Source organism: Gymnogyps californianus, chromosome 1 (assembly GCF_018139145.2).
Source record: "Gymnogyps californianus isolate 813 chromosome 1, ASM1813914v2, whole genome shotgun sequence".
NCBI classification, from domain to species: Eukaryota; Metazoa; Chordata; class Aves; order Accipitriformes; family Cathartidae; genus Gymnogyps; species Gymnogyps californianus.
In genome coordinates, this window is record NC_059471.1 from 188832900 (window position 1) to 188851717 (window position 18818).

At 39.3% G+C, this 18818-nt stretch overlaps 1 protein-coding gene across 2 annotated transcripts in view; it reads left to right on the forward strand.

Moving 5' to 3' along the window:
- ZNF277 (zinc finger protein 277) overlaps window positions 1-18818 on the forward strand; it is a 57751-nt gene that overhangs the window by 11854 nt on the left and 27079 nt on the right. For both annotated transcript variants that reach the window (XM_050900000.1, XM_050899991.1), the window contains exons 2-4: window positions 11232-11430; window positions 14629-14717; window positions 16716-16798. In XM_050900000.1, the coding sequence (XP_050755957.1) occupies window positions 11232-11430; window positions 14629-14717; window positions 16716-16798 (371 nt within the window). The remainder of the gene's footprint in view (window positions 1-11231; window positions 11431-14628; window positions 14718-16715; window positions 16799-18818) is intronic.

An 18818-nucleotide genomic window follows, 5' to 3' on the forward strand; every position in this document is an offset into this window, starting at 1 on the left:
TAGCAATGCTGGCATAAAGGTTACTGGGCTTAGTACAGTAGTTTTTAAAGGCACCGCAAAGATAAACTGTAGCAATGAAGAAGTATTACTATCCTTACTAAACACACTGTTAAGGCTCCTTCTTTGTGGAACAGCTAAGGTCACAATCACAGTAAATGGAAACTAAGACATGCCTATTTCCAGCTTGCTAATGGTTGCAGAGGAGTCAGCAGAACAGTGTCAGTGGTAACATACATAAGTACTAAATTTGCATACACATCTTTACTTGTGACACCTTCCAGTGCGTATTTTTAAAAGTTTTAAAATGACAGTCTTGATCAGCTTGGCACAAAATTCTACTCTTTTTTTTTTTTTTTTAAATAGTTAGTTTTCATATGAAAATAGCAGAAATTTAGTCTTTATACCTCAACTTTAAAACAGCATTGTTTATGCTTTATTATGATGCCTTTGATACGCCTTTATATTCAATAGCAAGTTAAACAGAAAAAAGCTACTTATTTTTATTAATTAGATTTGGGTGATAAGTACAAAAGAAGAACCTAAATGATCGCTTTTGTCCTTCCATTTCAAATTCTTGTGTTGGATATTTTCTTCCCCTTCTTTGTAACTAAACATTCTGAGTTTCAGGCTACATAATTACCTTGTTAATCTTTCCAGATAATAGGGTAATCATTGCTTCTTAATCCCTGATTTTAGTACTGTTGTGGTTTAAGTCCAGCCAGCAACTAAGCACCACACAGCCGCTCGCTCACTCCCTCTCTGTGGCGGGATGGGGGAAGAGAATCAGAAGAGTAAAAGTGAGAAAACTCATGGGTTGAGATAAAGACAGTTTCATAGGTAAAGCAAAAGCTGCGTGTACAAGCAAAGCAAAACAAAGAATTCATTCACCACTTCCCATGGGCAGGCAGGAGTTCAGCCATCTCCAGGAACACAGGGCTCCATCATGCATAATGGTTACTCGGGAAGACAAATGCCATCACTCTGAACGTCCTCCCCTTCCTTCTTCCCCCAGCTTTATATGGTGAGCATGAAGTCATATGGTATGGAATATCCCTTTGGTCAGCTGGGGTCAGCTGTCCCAGCTGTGTCCCCTCCCAGCTTCTTGTGCACCCCCAGCCTACTCGCTGGTGGGGTGGTGTGAGAAGCAGAAAAGGCCTTGGCTCTGTGTAAGCACTGCTCAGCAATGACGAAAACATCCCTGTGTAATCAACGCTGTTTTCAGCACAAATCCAAACCATAGCCCCATACTAGCTACTATGAAGAAAATTAACTCTATCCCAGCCAAAACCAGCACAAGTACATAACATGGATCTCAGCTCTCCATGGCTACCATGTCATGTGATGACAGTAAACAAGAAAAGGTCAGTATTGTTTACTTCAAAAATATCTTTTTTGTTGAAGTGTCCTATTATTCTGGAGATTGGTATAATAATTCATACAAGCCTAAGTGATTCATAAATATCAATTTTTAAAATTAAACATTTAAGTACAGAGAAAATGTCAAGGAAGACCACTGAGTATTGAGTACCACTTCAGAGTCATCTTGATTTGCTTTATTGCTTTTCTATTAAAAAAAAAAAAAGTGTAGACAGATGTAGTTCTTTATAGATGTTCTTTAAGACAGCCTCCATGTATTTATGATCTACAGTTCTCATCTTGCAAATACACTGCGGTGATTAACAAGTCAAATAGCCTGCTGAACTGAGTAAGATTGTTTGTGTAAGTAAAATGTTTGCACAAATAAATGTTTGTAGAACTAACCACGGCGATTGCAGGGAAAACTGCATCCAAAGCCAAAACTCAGGAAAGGAAAATCTTTGGGGAGATCGTATGACAAAGGTAAAGGTAAACAAGTGTTCTTGGAAGGAGAGAGCTGGGGCACGAAGGAAGACTGATGGCTGGTGGTGTAACTCATATGCGTGCCACCTCTGTACTGCGGGGTTTTGGGTAGTGGGCAGGGAACGGAAGGAGGGGTAGAAGGAAATGAGAATTAAGTTTTATGGAAAATTGCATAAAGTAATTAAACTGAACTTGCTTTCCTGATTCCTGTCACACCCATGAGGAGATTTGAGTGCTGAAGGTGTTCAGAGGAGGAAGGCTCTGGTAAGGGCATCCTGGAGGAGCAGGGCAGAGTGCGGTTAGAAAGGAAGCTATAGCCACAGGTGTGGAAGACCGGCCTGCTGAAACTTGAGAACGTGTTTTGGCCATGGGAGTAATGAAAAACTGCGTACCAGTCACAGTGCAGCTCATATGGAATAGGCATGATCTGTCCTGCGAGCCCAGAGCAGCACCCATAGCTGAGGGAAGCAACACGAGTAAATCCTAAGGCACCTCCAAAGGAATCGGTAAGAATTTATTCACTGGCAAAAGTGGATGAGAGTGGATGTGTTAGGACTTGGGAGATATTTTGAAGATGTTTCTAAAATCAAGGAAATACCTGCTGTAAGTAGAGTCCAAACTACAGCCTTCACTGTTTAATGAAACAGCAAAGCAGAAGTTCTGCTATTAATCATGACATGGGTTGTCACTTGTGGGAATTACTGTTGCTGTGCATTTTTAATTCCAACTTTTGGACAGGGAAGGTGGGTAAAAAATGGGTAAACATACATCCGTTTAGTAATTAGTGTAAGACATGTTTTCCTAGTTTGGCTAAGAGTAGGAATTGGCTTTGTATCTTGAGTATGACACAGATGCTCCTTCAATACTACCATTTCACCCTTTAGGTGTTCTGTAAACAGAAATGGTACTAATTTTGCTTAACAACAGTCGTAAGAAATCAGAGTAGCTCTAAAGAGTGTAATAAAATTATTCAAAATTTCATTCTGAAGCAGATAAATATCATTTCATGTTTGTGACCAAGATATCAAACCCTACATTTAGTTACGCTAATGTAAGTCCATGCCATTTACCCAGGAATGAGGTATTATGTGTCTCTGAGCTTACACAGAACCTCTCTGTAGTGTGTTAAATATTTATAAATTGCATATTAACATCATCAGTTAAATATTGTTATGAATACTTATTAGGGTCACTTTCATTAGTGTGTGTGTGTGCATGTGTGTTCCTCTCAAGGTGAGAACAGTGGGTTTGCTCTGGTCTTTATTGATGTAGGGATTTGTCTCGGCTCAAGTGGAAAGATGACAAGCAGTGGCATATATCTGCTGGTGAACTGGGCAATAATGTAGTCTATTATTTAAACATGATCTTATTGGCAAGCACATTGGTTTTGTTTTATTAAAATTCCAACACTTCACATTTTTATTAATCACTTTCCCACTCCTTCTATTCACTTGTATTCTGATGCCTGTGCTCCGGTACCCATAGCAACGCTTGTTAATGCTAATGAAACTGCAACATCCTAAGCTCCCCGACAGAGCAGCCCTGTTAAATATGGCTATTAAGCACAGTTGTATTTCTGTTAGTTCCAGCTCCCAGCAGACACCTGCTCTATAGAAACTCTGTCCTGAGATATTAGGATTTGGTAACTCACAGCTTTTCTTAAAGCTGTCATTTGACTGGAGTAAAATTCTCATATTCCCAGACAGTGGATGCTACAGAATATGTACGGTTTCTGTAAAACTGACAAGGTTTAGCTGTAGGATTAAGTACTCTTTTGAAGTGCTCATTTGCATTCAATGAGAAACCAGGCAGGGTTGAGACTGACTGATCATGGGGGAAGCTACAGGATGTGTTGTCTCCTAGAGCACATGGACTTTTTAACTAAGTATCATTCATAATGTGTTAACAAGCAGAAGTAATAGCTAAATAATTCCTCATGAACTCAGACTCAATTCAACTTAATAGAAGTACCTGAGCGCTTCAATATATAGAGGTAGGAAATGGTTATGTACGTTGATTCTTCTTTCATTAAGGAACATATTTGCATGTAGTATTGGCGAGGATGATGACAGGGTGTTTTATTTCCATTATTCTGAGTTTTGTTTTTGAATACTGTTTATTTGGCAAGTCATTAGTCATCCATCTTTTATACTCTAGAAAACAAAGGAAAAATCCTGTAATCAGTATAAAATCTCTTCCAAGAATATGACCACAAATTAGGGAATGCTGCTGTGCCAACAAATAGATGCTGCAGTGCCAAGGCTGCAAAACAGGGAAGCTGTCATGTGTATTTCAAGTGTCAAGCCAGTGCTTCTCGATACTCTTTTTCATTATAGCTCAAAAAAACTTGAATACTAGACAAAGCTTTAAAACTACTCATTTCCCGAAGAGTTTTAAATGCAGCACTGTTTTGTGCAAAATTACCTATAGGAGTCCAGCTTGGTTCCCTAATGTACCATATCTGGGGGTTTGGTCATTTTGATAACTAAATGGTTTTGCCATGTAATCAGTGTGAGCTTGGGGGAGGGTGCTCAGCCTTTCTGTTTTCCAGTCGGCATCTGTTATGCTGTTAGTGTGGAGTGCCAGGTTTGCTAGGTGTCTTTTGTTTTGCTGTCTTTCTTTCTCCCCTTTGTTCTTTACATGTCTAAAAACCTCAGTCTTTTACTCATTGTTTGGACTCCTTTATTTGCCTGTATATCTTTGTTGCGTTCATTTTTGGTTTAGGATCCTTTCAAGTTCTTATGCTAATCTCATAATATTAACCAGCTGTATTAATGAGATAATAAACCAGACTTGTTGGTAATGAATTGATTCATTCAACTACTGGATTTAATTAGAAAGACACTTAACATTCCAGCAGATGTTCTTACTTTGTTTCATTATCCTTGTGTTACCAACAGTGGTCTTATAAATATATACTCTGCATGTCTATATTTACATAATATACTCTTCGACCTAAAGCCTTGTTGTTTTGCCATAAACTGCAAAAAATGACATGAAACCTGTAACTGTGTCTTAAGTTAATTTGTACTAATTCCTCTTTCATCATTTCATTTCTCAGACTACATGCAGTCTTGAATTTTCAGAGTATTCTTCATCTGATAATAAAACACTTAACCTTTTGAAAATGAGTTAGATTTCTTCTTCCCTATTAAAAACCCTTGTCTTTGGACTTATATTATCTCCTTTCCTTCTGGTTTTGTGACTCTCATTCCTTTTTATCTGGTGGCAAAGCTTCAAAAAGGATATGGGTGCCCCTTTCCTCAGCATTCCCTGCAGACTAATTCAAGGAGTTCCTCTTTCATGTTGCTGGTTGCCTGCTGGAGGGGTCTGCCTCTCCCTGAGCTCTGGTGCTCAAGTCACGGCTGCAGATTACACCCCAGGGCCAAGCCATGTGAGCTAGGAGTTGTAACAGTGAAGTTATTTCGTTGATCTGAACCCCAGTACCTCCACTTTCCAGTTAGAGGATGTAATTTATGCAGCAGTGTTCAACTTGTCCCCAGATCTAGTCTGAGCACATAGTTAAATGTGCAGCCAAGAAGAACTGAGCACAACAGCTCTTACCGCATTTAGTGCGTTACGTATGCCTACGCTGACAACAGTAGGTTTTGCAAACTGAAGCCAGTGCTGGATGTCCTTGTTAGGAAGCACAGTGATAAAATCTTAGTGTTTTCTTTTCCTTTGTGTGTAATGCTTTTGAAGGAACCTTGCACACTTTATAAGGCATGCTTATGGTAAAATTACATGGAACAGCTGAGGCTGTTAAGCTGAGAAGAGAGGAGGAAGCTGAGATGAGAAGAGGAAGGTCCTGTTTCATCTTGCTGCTTCTCACCATGCGCTCCTTAGTTTGCTCTGGCACTTGGACTCTTCTGTAAGCATTTTCAACATTACTGAGCAAAAAGAAAGAAGTGGGTAGTTCTGTCTGGTTGAAGAGTTGAATTGAGTCATCAAAGGATTTGGCAAGCCTAGAAGCCAGCACAAGCAGAAGGGCAACAGTAGATGGTTAGGAGTGGTAGGATGGGGTGGAGAAAGAAAGGATAACAAGACATCCCTTCACTTCTCAGTGACAGCAAGCTGTTACACTGGCTAAACCATCTCTGAGAACTTTGCCTTTCACAACTCACCTTCAAATGCCGAATCTTTCCTTCCTTTTCTTTCTGATACTCACATCTATTGTATTGGCCATAAAATTACACGGCATATTGCTTTGTGATAATTGCATGTGTGATTGTGCAGGTACAGTACATTGCCTGTACTGCTATAGTTTCTATTATAACTGTGTGGGTGTAACATTTACTTAATGTGCAAACTAACATTAGTTTTGAGTTGAGAATAATTGTATTTGAAACTAAAAATATCCCAGTAAGGAAAATGAATGCATTTTGAGCCTGTTGCTTCATTAGCTGTGAAGATTAACTAGTCTGTATTATAACAACACTTAAAATAAAATAAAGCCATATAATTTCCATAACAGGCAGCCTTTTTTTTCATTTTCTTTTATCACTGTTGTAACAATGTATAGAGTTCCTGTGCAGGGATCAGGATTCCATTGCACTAGGTATCCTATGGGTGCTTATAACAAAAAATAGTGCTTATTCTAGTTTTGAAAGTAATTTGTGTAATCCAAATAATTTTCTATACCATCTCATTGTCAAATGTCTTCAAAGTATTCATTTGATTTTCCCCTGAAGAACTGGGTATACTTCTTAGTCTTTGTTTTCAAAGATTATATTTCTCTAGCCTCTTCCTTCTACTAATCTACATTTTTTAGCTCTGAATTAGCTGTAAAAGACCACAATTTTATCTGTCTTATTTTATAAGGTTGAACAACATGGTGTCAACTGTCAATTCTGTGAATGAGAGAGGGATTTTTTTAGTTCCTGAGTTCGGTGGGCTTTCTGTGAAGCCTTTGGGATATCTGTTTGCATAACAGTCGTGCTGTTTTTCCATGAGGCAGAGGAGGAAAACTCAGTGGTGACAGGATGATTTGGCAGAAACTTGATGGATTTTATAGGGCTCTGTTCTCATAGGGAGCTAGGCCCTGTGCTGTTCACCACAGACACAAATAGGAAGGAGGTTAGGTCATAAATTTTGCTGTTAATACACATTTTTTTTCCCAAGTGGTAAGCAGGAGGGCCAACTGAACCATTGCAGAAGAATCTCATGGTATTTGAGAGAACTGGACAAAAAAAGTGCTATTCAGTGTTAACAAATGCAGAGTAACACACATGGGAGTGAACACAGAGAATATGTCCAGTCTTGTACATTAACACCTGGTTCACAACTTCTCTGAGACTCTGAAATCACTGAAGATAATTTAGTGGTTAATTCAATGATCTTAAAAGCATGCAAAGTGCTAGGAATAAAAAAGAAGTAGAGAAGAGATTGAGGAAAAACTGTGCTGATTTAAAAATCCTTTTTCTTCCACTCTTGGGCATTTTCAAGCCGCACCTCACCCCAGCACATGAAGAAGGGTAGAGTAGAACTAGCCAAGAGTTGAAAAAGGACAACAAGGAATGAAGGACCATTAGGAGAAAGTGAAATGTTGCTGCAGGTTTTCGTAGGTGTTGAAAGACCAACATTTTCAAACAGTGCAGAAACAAATCCATAGAGAAAAAAAAAAAGCCATAAAATGCTGTTAAACTGAGGTACTCATATAGCCTGTGACTTAAACTCTCCCCCCTCAGTTTTCTGGAAGACTATGCTATTTGTATGATTACTGTTTGTTTGCCGTATTTTTATACACTTCCCTAGGTATTTGCTTCTTGCCATTGTCAGCCAGGGCACTTGCACTAGAGGGATGTTTAATCTGACCCTGTGAAGTCATTCTTGTGGCAGTAGATTTTAAGATAAAAACTTGCTACTTTTCCCTCATTTTCAAGTGTCTCCGCATGTGGGAGTCCTGGTGGAGTCCGAGAACTCGATCTGAGTGTTTTTATTTCCCTGATAGCCCTTAGCTGTGCTTTAGTTAACAGCTTTTCTCCAGTACCTGTGGCCACTCTGCTCCAAATATAGAATCAAAATTAGCTGCTTTTGCAGAGATTTCAATAATATGCTTAGCTTTATTTGTACCATTTTGATGTTTGTGTTATGTGTTAGTCCATTAAGTGCTACGGTAAAGGCTGTGCATCTTTGTTCAGCTCTGTGCATTTATTCTCTTGTTCAGTGTTTTTTGCAGCAGATGAGTACAAACATATTTTCATGGATTCGTTTTTTCCCTCACCTCCTCCTTTAAGTGCTTTTGAAATAAATTGCATAAGCTTCTGCAGTTGCCCCACTGATCCAGTAGTCTAAGTTATTCTCTTTTAGTATTAGCTACTCTCTTTGGGCAGCAAAAAAAATCTTCACCCCAGTTTATTCCTTTCAGTAACTCGCCACTACAATTAAAGATTAACAGCGCTGTTCTTCCAGCCCAAACAATTGCTATTCCTGAGTACTCATGCAAATAACTGTATTGGCTCCTTGTCTATGTTGAGTAGCAGTTCCTGCTATACACGCCTGTCTTTTGAAATTTGGTTTGTTGAGGCGGATAGGCACTTGTTTATTTGGACTTCTAAATGTTTAAATAGGTCGTTACAAGAGACCTAAACCAAAAATGAACAGAAAGCAGTGTAGCTGCTTACTGGGCACAGCTGAACTGGCTGACAGAGTATCATCTTAGTTCTCTTGGCATCAGTGAGAGTCAGCAATTGCAAAGGAAATTAAGTTGCTCTACTTTTCTCAGTAACATGTTTTAATGATTCTTCAGGCTACAAACTAATACTGACTGTAAGAATGCACAAACCTAGACTCTTGCAGGTAACATCACTTTTGCTTGGAAGAGCTGACCCTTTCATGAGGATTGGTCTAGCATTTAGTGTAGCAGCTGCTGTTCTTAAAGTGGGAAAAAATGGAACAATTTATACAATGCCAGTTTAATAAAGAAATGTCTGGGGGAAGGGAATGGACTGAAGTGCAGGTAAAATTACGAGAGGAAAAATGTTAGATTGTCAACAGCAGTTGTATTGCTCTAGGTAATGCCATGCTCTGTGTGCTGCCATCTCTCCGCGCTGCTTAGTTTTATGGGATAAACTGAATTCATTGTAACCCGACCATCAGTCTTCAGCCAAGTCACTGCCTTTCCAGGAAGTTTTATTTTTCAAAAGTCCTAAGTAGAAGCCTCAACAGTTGTGCAGGGCAGATATGTTGTTCCAGGAGCAGCATGGAACTGATGCAGCTGTATTTCCTATGGTTTTGTAACCTGTCCCACCTGTGGCTCCCAGTAGTTCCAGCTTACCCTCAGTCCCCTGGAGCACCCTCATCAGGCAGCCATTGGCACATGCTGTTGCTGCTCTGGAGCGCTACATGTCCACACTGGCTGGCCAGCCACTGCTGAACCGCGTGTGTGATGGCTGGCAGAGTCTTGTTCCCTTCTCCGTGCCTCTTCCTTTACCTGAATGGAAATTTTGTCACAGAACTTTTAGGAGCTTCCCAGGTCCATCTCTGAAACTCCAGCCCTTCTTTGGTTATTTCAAAGTCTTGGTGGAGGGGCGGGAGAAGCACTGCTCCATGAGCTTATTTTCCTAGGGAAAAAAGCTAAATGGCTATGATTTTTAAAATTATTTTTCAAATTTTCCATGTGGACAAGTTACCAGATTATCAGATTTAGTGTACTTGCCAATGTATAATACATATACATGAATTTTGTAGGGTGAAAGTTGTCATACATTGATTCTTCTATCTGGTAGGTGTTGTTCATTAAACTTCCTTTAACCGTACACGTTTTAAAATTCCTCCGTGACACAATAATAGACTTGGGAGAAGGCCTTTTTCTTAATTCTTTAGGTATCTTCAGAAACTGAAACCCAGGAGGTTCCCTCTGAGCATCAGGAAATGCTTTTTCACTGTGAGGGTGACTGAGCGCTGGCACAGGTTGCCCAGGGAGGTTGTGGAGTCTCCATCCTTGGAGATACTCAGAAGCCATCTGGACATGGTCCTGGGCAATCGGCTCTAGGTGGCCCTACTTGAGCAGGGGGATTGGACCGGATGACCTCCAGAGGTCCCTTCCAACCTCAACCATTCTGTGATTCTGTGAAATTTCATTTTTCTACAGAGGTGTTCATGTCACCGCAGAAATCCAGAGACATAGAGTTTATTCTCTTTCTACACAAGTTAACTTCATATCGCAAGAGTCAAGAAGACCCATGATGTTTTCTTTCCAGTTTTCGTCCTCAGAGTGTGGGAAGTATTGGGGACCTTTTTCTGTTTGTTTTTACTCTCCTTTTGCTATCCAAAATTCATGCAGCTAAAATCAAAGATACATATTGAAATTGGCATTTGCTTCCAAGATAAACCCTTACCAAAGACTGAGATATGATTTGTTTGGAAAATGAACATCATGGTTTATTTCTGGACAACTGGAATTTGGTTAGGCTAATGGGGCCAGCTGCTGAAATCTGTTGGTCACACAGTGTTTCTTAATGAATTACACTAATTTATACCAGTGGAAGAGCTTATGAATTTACACTGCTATTGTTTAAATGGCAGGGACACACACATATACCCTGGGTCAGTCTGCTTGTTTGCAATACTACTGCAGTGCTGTGCAGTCCACCCACTTGTTGAACTAAAAACAACAGCGAACCTGGAGATCATAAGCCGGTGACTCACCTCTGTGTGCTGTCGTTTGAGCAACCTATGTCTGACTGGTGCAATGTAGTACAAACACAGGCCATTGACCTTTCCACGTGGGGCATGGCTGGCCCCTCCTCAACATCTGTACGGTTAGGAAGTGTTTCACTGGACATAAGCTTCCATGTGGCAGTAATCTTTATCAAGAATAGTCTTTTCCTTTGTCACAGAACAGTGAGATAGATGCTAATGGGGAAAAAAAAGGCAAGACAAATGCATACAGACCTTCAAGAGTCAATCAGAAAATGATAGAAGCATTGTGCAATAAATAAAAGTACAATTAGGAGAAATCAACGTACAAAGCAGTTTGTGCTCTACTGTCTAAAGCCTTCCTGATAGTATGAGGAATGTGGCAAAGAGAGTAGCTTCATTCATATCAACAGGTAGACTAGGTAGTGAGAGGAAGAAAAGTTGGTTTCTCATCATAAAACTTCCTTTAGTAATAAGCAGAGCACTTGTGTCTGTTTGACTTGGTGTCAGCTGGGAGTTTCAGTTGGAGCAGATACTCGAGAACTGTCCTGTGCTAACCTCCCACCGTCCTTCTTGGACGGTGCAAGTCAACTCACAGTCAACTTGCTTCCAAGCACCTTGTTGCTGGAGTGATCCATGCAACAAAACTGGGACCCAACAAAACAGGTTTTACATGTACTGCCTAAAAGTACTCCAAGTGACATAGATTTATCCACATAGTCAAAATTAATTATTCTTTTTATTTATTTTAGATACAGAGTGTATTTTGGAGCCTCTGTCTCTGCCAGAAAGTCCAGGTGGTGTTGCTGCTGTAGAAAGTTCTCCCTATGTGCCATGTATTTTCTGCAAAGAATGCTATCTCTTAGCAGAACAAAACCAGCTCCTGAAGCACATGATTATTGAACACAAGCTTGTCATAGCAGATGTGAAACTGGTTGCAGATTTTAGAAGGTAAGGATTATATTGTTTAAAATGAGTGTGTATGTGTGCAGGTATTATAGAAAGCTTCAGAAGACTAGAGATCATCTTTTTAAAATACTTTAAAAAGCAGTGGGGTGTTGTGGGAGGATTTTTATTACTTTTTTGATGAGCTTTTTGTTGCTGGATTGTAAGGTTGTTTTCCTGTTCCCCTCCCACTCCGCAGCTCCTCGATGTTGCTGGGACCAGGGGACTCGATATTAGAATACAGGCCAATTCCTGGTTTAGACATTCTTTGACATATCCTAGGGACTTCACTAATCAACAAGTTGCATACAAACTAGGAAGCTGTTTATTTCATAAAGCACATTCTAGACAATCAACTCTCCTAATTTTGGGTTTTATTTGTACATACTATTTCTACCACTGTACAATATCCTAAAGCTGTGTATTGTATGCAGAAGCTGCTCGGTACAGGATCTCTCACGTTGTGGGATGAAATTCATTTGCCCTATTTTAAGGATGCCAGTATTTCCCCATAGAAATCACATTTAATCCTTAACTATACTTTACATTACTGTGATCTACGTACAACTGTGACTCCTTCTACAGCTGTGTCATTGATCATCTCAGCAGGGTCACGTTTGGCTTTCTCTGTCTTAACTTTCTCCAGTAGCTGGCATGGCCCCAGCTGGCTTGTAACTTCAGAGACTAGGCACTTGCTTGGCATTTTGCTTTCACACACAGCAATGTATGGGCCAGGCAGTAGGCTAGATGGTACCTGCCAGTTTGTAGATAGTTCTGTTGCAGTGTTTAAATGTTAGCTGGATAATTTATCAACTAAAAGGAGCTTTCTGGTAGGTCTTCTGTGATTAGTTACTCATCCAAAGCCAATAACTTTTGTCTATCAAGATGCAAAAAAAATGAAATATTAAGATGAAATTTAGGAAGAGAAATGTAAGCCATATAAATCCTTATTCAGATGTACGAGCTTAACGTTGCTTAAAATTGAAAACTGATACTTGTTTTTTGTTTGGTTTTATGCTGAAAGCAGGCAGAACAAGAATGCAATCTTCTTTGGAGATAATGATAGTTTCTTCAGATAAATAAAGGGATCGGAGCTGCTCAGTCATGGACCACCAGTTTAAGTGTGCTTAGGGGATTATTCTGCGTTAATAGAAATGTATTTTAAAATCACCTTTTCAAGAAAATGCCCATTTAGATTCTTTTTGCTGCTAATGCAATTGGAAGGTAGCCAAATCTTATAGAAAGTGGCCCCAGGATGTGAAATGATGGAGTTGTTACTCTGAAGTGTGCCTTCTCTTATTTGCTGTACTGAATATCAGTAAAACAGTCTAATACTATGCACAAAAAAAGGAAGTATAATCTGAGGTGTTAAACTGAAGTGTGGAAAATACAGGGAAACAACTATGAAAACATAGTATTTTTTTTATCCTTAGCAATGAGTTACAGTCAGTCTTAGGAATACATTTTTTGACAGAACTAGAAGAAGTAGAGAATCCAGAGAAGAGCAATCCTAACGGACAACTTTTTTTTTTTTTTTTTTTTTAACTTGGAAGAATAAAGATAAGTTGGCATTAGGGCAAGAGGAAGGGATAAGGGGAATAAGCTTCCACTGCATGACCGGACATGATCACTCACGGATACTGATCACTCATTCTCTCTCCCTGGAAGTATGACAAGACATTGACTGTATTTGATCACTGATTATTTGGGTTAAGTCTTATGATATGAAATCCCGTAACAGTAAGCTTCATGGCACAGACGGTTATGGTTAGGTGAGTTTGTCTGAACGGTGTTCATTTATTTCAGTACAGGGGACAGGCTAAATGACATCTTGAAATCCCTTCATTTGCACATTTATGTCCTAAAAGCTCAAGAATTACTTATTCTGGAAGACTTGCTGTTCTATGTAGCAGCAAGACTCTTTCATTGTGCATTATAAATAGTGGAGTAGGCAGGGGGACAACAAAACACTCACCTCTCACTTACTGACATCTGAAGATGCCTCTGAATGAGCTTCAGCCATGCATGCTGGCTTCACTGTGCTTAGCTGTCTGCTGTACCGAAGATTAATCCCCTCCATGTCAGAGTTAGCAGAAACAAATATGGGCTGATTCTTTGGCTGCTGCAGTTGAAGTCCTCATATAGTAAGTCAGATGGTAAATAGAGGTAATGTGAACCACCATGGGATGTGATAGCTGTGGCAAGTAAACTTTTAGATTGCACAAGTATTAAAAGCTACAACTATTTAGAAATGTCCTCGTAACAATGATATCTGATTTTTTTATGATTCTTTTCCTAATTTGATGGCATGTCAATAGGAAGCTGTCATTGAATAGTTAGCCTTTACCTTACCGACTCTCCCGTGTTCTATGTTGTGCACGTGAGTCATAAGTATAAATATAACCACGCACTTAAGCATTTTTAGATTGTTTTTTTCTATGGTAAGATTCTGAATAATTAGCACAAGGATTGCTTGGTTCCCTTTGTCATATAATTGAAGGTGATGATTTCTTGGTTAGACAGTAGCTTCTAGTTCAGTGGGAACCTAATCTCAGCTGGGGTCTGTTGATGCTGCTGTAATACAAACAATGACAGTACAAGAATGCTTTTAAACAACTGTAGTTGATGGGTTAAACCTTCAAGATGTGTTTAGGGCTTTCCTTATTCTGTCTGCTATCCCACCTCCAGGTGTTTGGGGATTTCATTTTTCTGTCTTTCTAGTTGTCTGCCAAGCTACAGCTTTCACTGTAACTCCACAGGAGACCTGCCAAAACCTCCCTTTTGACAAGTTGGTGTTTTTACCGAGTTTCAGATTCCTGCCTGCATCTTGCAGAACACAGAGCACAATATTTGGGGAATTTGAGAGTACTCTGTAGTATATCTTTTCAGTAAAGATGCATCTGAGTGGCACTTCTGTCTGAAGATGTGAATAGGTCACAGTGTTTATGTAAAGCTTAATGCAAATCTGTCTTACTGAGGTCTTCGCTTCGACAGGATAGTTAAACCCAGTTTTAATGAAGCTGAATGAATTTAATGAATTTGAAAACTAAATTAAAGGAAGAAAAAAAAGAGACAGGAATTAAAAAAAAAAACACAAAACACTCAAGAATTTAGAGGATGGAAAAAACGAGAGCCGATCAACTGTTTATTAAACTTTTTTTGGTGTTTCCTTTTTCACTAATCATCTCCCCCTTATTTTCAAAGATACATCTTGTACTGGAAGAAGAGGTTTGCAGAACAGCCCATCACAGACTTTTGTAGTGTGATAAGAACAAATTCGGAAGCTCCATTAGGTAAGCATGCTGCTTGCTTACTCTCTGTTGGCCAGATCATGTGATCATTTCTGGCATATACTGCTGCTTTGATCAGCCAAGTGTGAAGTAATCTGACACTAGGTCAGAAAACCACAGAAGTAATATTTAACTCTTAACCACATATTTAAACTTGCCTTTTCCAAGGATTGCAACACATGCTTCTGCACCGTGCTGAGTGAGGACGAGCTCATACATGCTTAAATGCGCTGCCGAATCGGGGCCAGTTGCAAATCAAGGCCTAGAAGCAGTGCTGCTTACATCATGGCTGGGGAAGCTTTGGTACCCACTGCATAAATAATTGGTGACAGTCCTTCCAGAAATGTGGAGAAACATTCTCAGTGAGCTGTATTTTCCGACTTCACCCTGTCCACCACCCCCAGTGATGCTACTAACTCTTCCTGGACATCAGGGCCACAATTGCCTTTCCTTTCCCCTGCCACAGTGCTTCCTGCCCCAAGAGTATTAGGAGACGATATCTTCACAGTAGGGGTACAAAGACTGCCATTTTCTGGGCTCCGACACAAGACCAAGGACCATACTTCACAGTTCTGCTGCGTTGGCACAGTGGGACATTCCATCATAAGGACAGTGATGACTGTGTGAAGGAAGTGTTTTTCTCAGAAGTAGCTGACGCATTTCTTTGGCTTCCCCTTTTCTAACAGAAGAATATAGTTTACCTAAAAGCAGATAAGAGAACATTAGGGCTTTCCTGCATCTTTACTTCTGCATGGAGAGCTTAGAAGAGAGGAAGAAATGCGTGCAGCCAGTGTTAGAGATGGGTGGAAGGTGAAAACTGAGTACAAAGTGGATGAAAATAAATTGGTTTAATTATTCAAACTAATTTTAAGAAAAATAGTCCTAGGAAACATGAAAATCACTCCAAAGACCATAATTGTGTTTCTCTTACGTATGCATGTTTTTGCTTCTGAAATTTTAACACTTACCACTCAGTTTGAAAATTGCAGATCAAGCACCTGAATGCTAGAGCTTGCCAGAATTATAAACCATCAATAGCCCTTCCAGAGGACAATGAGAATACTTTGTTATTTGTTTGTTTAAAAAATTGTTAATTTTAATGGCTAGCTCCTTCAAATTTGATAGCTCAGAAATCAGGAGGTTTGTCTTACTTCACACAAGCTTCTGTATGAAAAGATGGGAAAGGCTGAAATCTAGCAAGTTTAAAATTGTAAAAGACTTAATAATGGTCACTTCAGTTCACCAACTACATAACCCTTTGATTAATAAATGAGTAACTTTCAAATGCATAATATTTTTGTAAGTGTTTTTATATTTTCTTACATGCTGAGTAATTTTAAGGTAATTAATTTGAATAAGATTTGTTTTATTATTAAATTGGATATGAACATAAATAGTAAAAAGGTTAGTAAACATATAATGTGAGTAAAACATATAAGTAGAATTGTAAATTAGGCAAGTCTCAATGTGTGTTATTGAACAGTTGTGGTGCATATCTGCAGATGGAACGAGATCTGAGGGTAAAAGGTAATGTGAATGGTCAGGGTAAGGAGAGGGTATACCAAATGATGATACCTGCTGAAAACTGACAATTACTTAGGGAAATAACTGAAAATCCCACTTGCAAGGTAAAATTAAAGGTGATTTCATGTTTCTTTCATGCTGACTTTATACTGTAACCAATATAAATGATTAAAATTGCTTTATGTTGCCAGAAGAAACATCATAAAAAAGAATAAAGCTGGTAGTGGGGAAAACCTGTTCAAGACTCTTGTCTTTGTACTGCAATATAAATGATGTAAAGGTCTTATAAATATGTATATACAAATATTTAAGCATGTTTCATTAAATTATGAAATTAAAATAACTGACTTTTGTAGATTAAAAAATACATTCTCACATTCTTAACACATTCCAAAGGTTTAGCAAATTATGTGCCAGAAATATTCAAAACAGCTGCAACTTCCCATCCCTTACCCACACTTCCTAATCTCTTAACAGAAGAACAGGACAATTATTTTCTTCTGTGTGATGTTTTACCAGAAGACAGATTACTTCGAGAACAGCTTCAGCAAAAGAGACTGGTAAGAAATTACTGTTGTTTCATTTTTTGAGGTAAACAGTTCCGTAGTGTAATATATGGTAATTTAGTGGGCATTTTAAAGTGAAAGCATTTTTTGCTAGACTGCAAAATTCTGATTTTTTATATTTTTTTTTAAGCTTATTTCCCTAGCTGCTGCACAAACATACACAAACTCCTTGTTTATAGATTTTTCCTTGGAATAAATTTACAGGTGGTATGTCAATGTTCCACACGAGTGGAAAATACGCCCAGAGCACTGAAAAAGGCTGAGTGCGCTGAACATTTTTCTTCTTGCAAGAATCTGCAATGCATTGTCACATTATCTTTTGTGTGATAATATACATGTAGGGAAATTAGCAAAATAAAACTCGGTGTGCGATACTGTGAAAAGGGAAGGTGATACTTATTTACAAAATCCTCAAGCAAGTGTTTTTTGTGCATTCACACTCTCTTACCCAGATTTCATTAATTCACACTTGCATACTCACAAGCATCACGGTGCGTGAGCGGAGGAAGTCTGACCAGTATTATTTCCGTGAGATGCAAAGGACAAGAAATGCCAGCTGTTGAGTCCTCATGAACTGCTCTGGTTCTTCTTGCTTGGTGGTGGCAGCCTAGTACTTTGGACAGACCTTTCATATCTTTTAGGAGTTGTCAGTTCTGAATGGGTGGTCCTTCACGTTAAGCTCTTGCTGACTTCAGCTTCCATGAGTCTTAGTCTAGGTTGCTGGCCACCAGGGTTTTTTTGTTGTTTTCTTCTTTGAAATACACATCTGTAGTCTGTTTTTGCTGTTGGACTAATTTAAAAATGGATGTTATGTGATACATAGCAGCCTTGTTGCCAGTCTCCTCATGTTAGGATGCAGAGTCTTCTGCTGGCAAGTCATCTGTACTGTAAGGTGTTAGAGTGCAGGCCTTATGGTCTTTACATAAATGTGTTCCTCAGTTTACTGCTGGCAGCTTTGTCCTGGGAATTGTCAACACAGGCCTTTTAACCTTTTGTTATGCTGTTTCTTCTGGTACGTTTCTATTACAAGTCTATACATACACAGCATGCGACTAAAGACACCTTGAATCATAAGCATTCAGAATGAAGGAGATCCTTACAAAAACCAAATTCTAGTCCCCAGGGAAACTGGGATTGGCAGGCAAAATCCATTTGGTTCAACTACCCTGTGAGTGCCGTTTCAGTTTGCTGGCTAAAGTAATGTTCTGCAGCTCGCGGCACATGACTAGCGTATCCCCAGAATCTGTGGAGTATGTACAAGTCTTCCACAGCTCTCCATAGGATCCCAGCTCCTGCAAAGGAGAATTGTGGTAGTTCTGCCACTGAGGATTTCCCATGGAGTTGGAGTTGCCTCAGCTGAAATCTTCATTCCTATATAGGTCCATTGGATTGGCATGGACTCAGAAAAAAGCAGCTGATGCACTCATGCCTAGCATGCTTCTCTTCCAATTCATCATAAGAGAAGCCATCCTGGATCAGTAAAAAAGTTTGTCTAGATCAGTATCTTATCCTTGCCAGCAGCAAAGTGTCTATGGTATTTGCCCTCTTCTGATCTGGTGGTGATTCTTTCTCAAAATATTCTCCTAGTCTCCAGCAATTGGCAGCTCAAGAATTTCCTAATTCAGCAACATTGTATCTGTTTATTAACACAATAGATTTTTCTTTCATGAACCTCCAACTCTGAATCCACACAAACTTCCAGTATCCACAGCTTCCTGCAGCAGTGAGTTGCACAGCTTAACTACACACTGGGAGAGAACCATCTATTTAGTCCTTTTGAACCTGTCACGTCACACCTGGCTGGTTTTTGTATTAGAAGAGGTAGTGAACAATTCGTCCTTAATCTTATCCAAACCATTCATGATTTGTCTCCTGATTTATCTGCCTTACATTATGTCTTTCATTAGTCATGTGCTGAAGTGCACCCTCATGGCAAAGAAGGCAAACAGCATCCTGGGCTGTATTAGAAAGAGTGTTGCCAGCGGGTCAAGGGAGGTGATCCTTCCCCTCTACT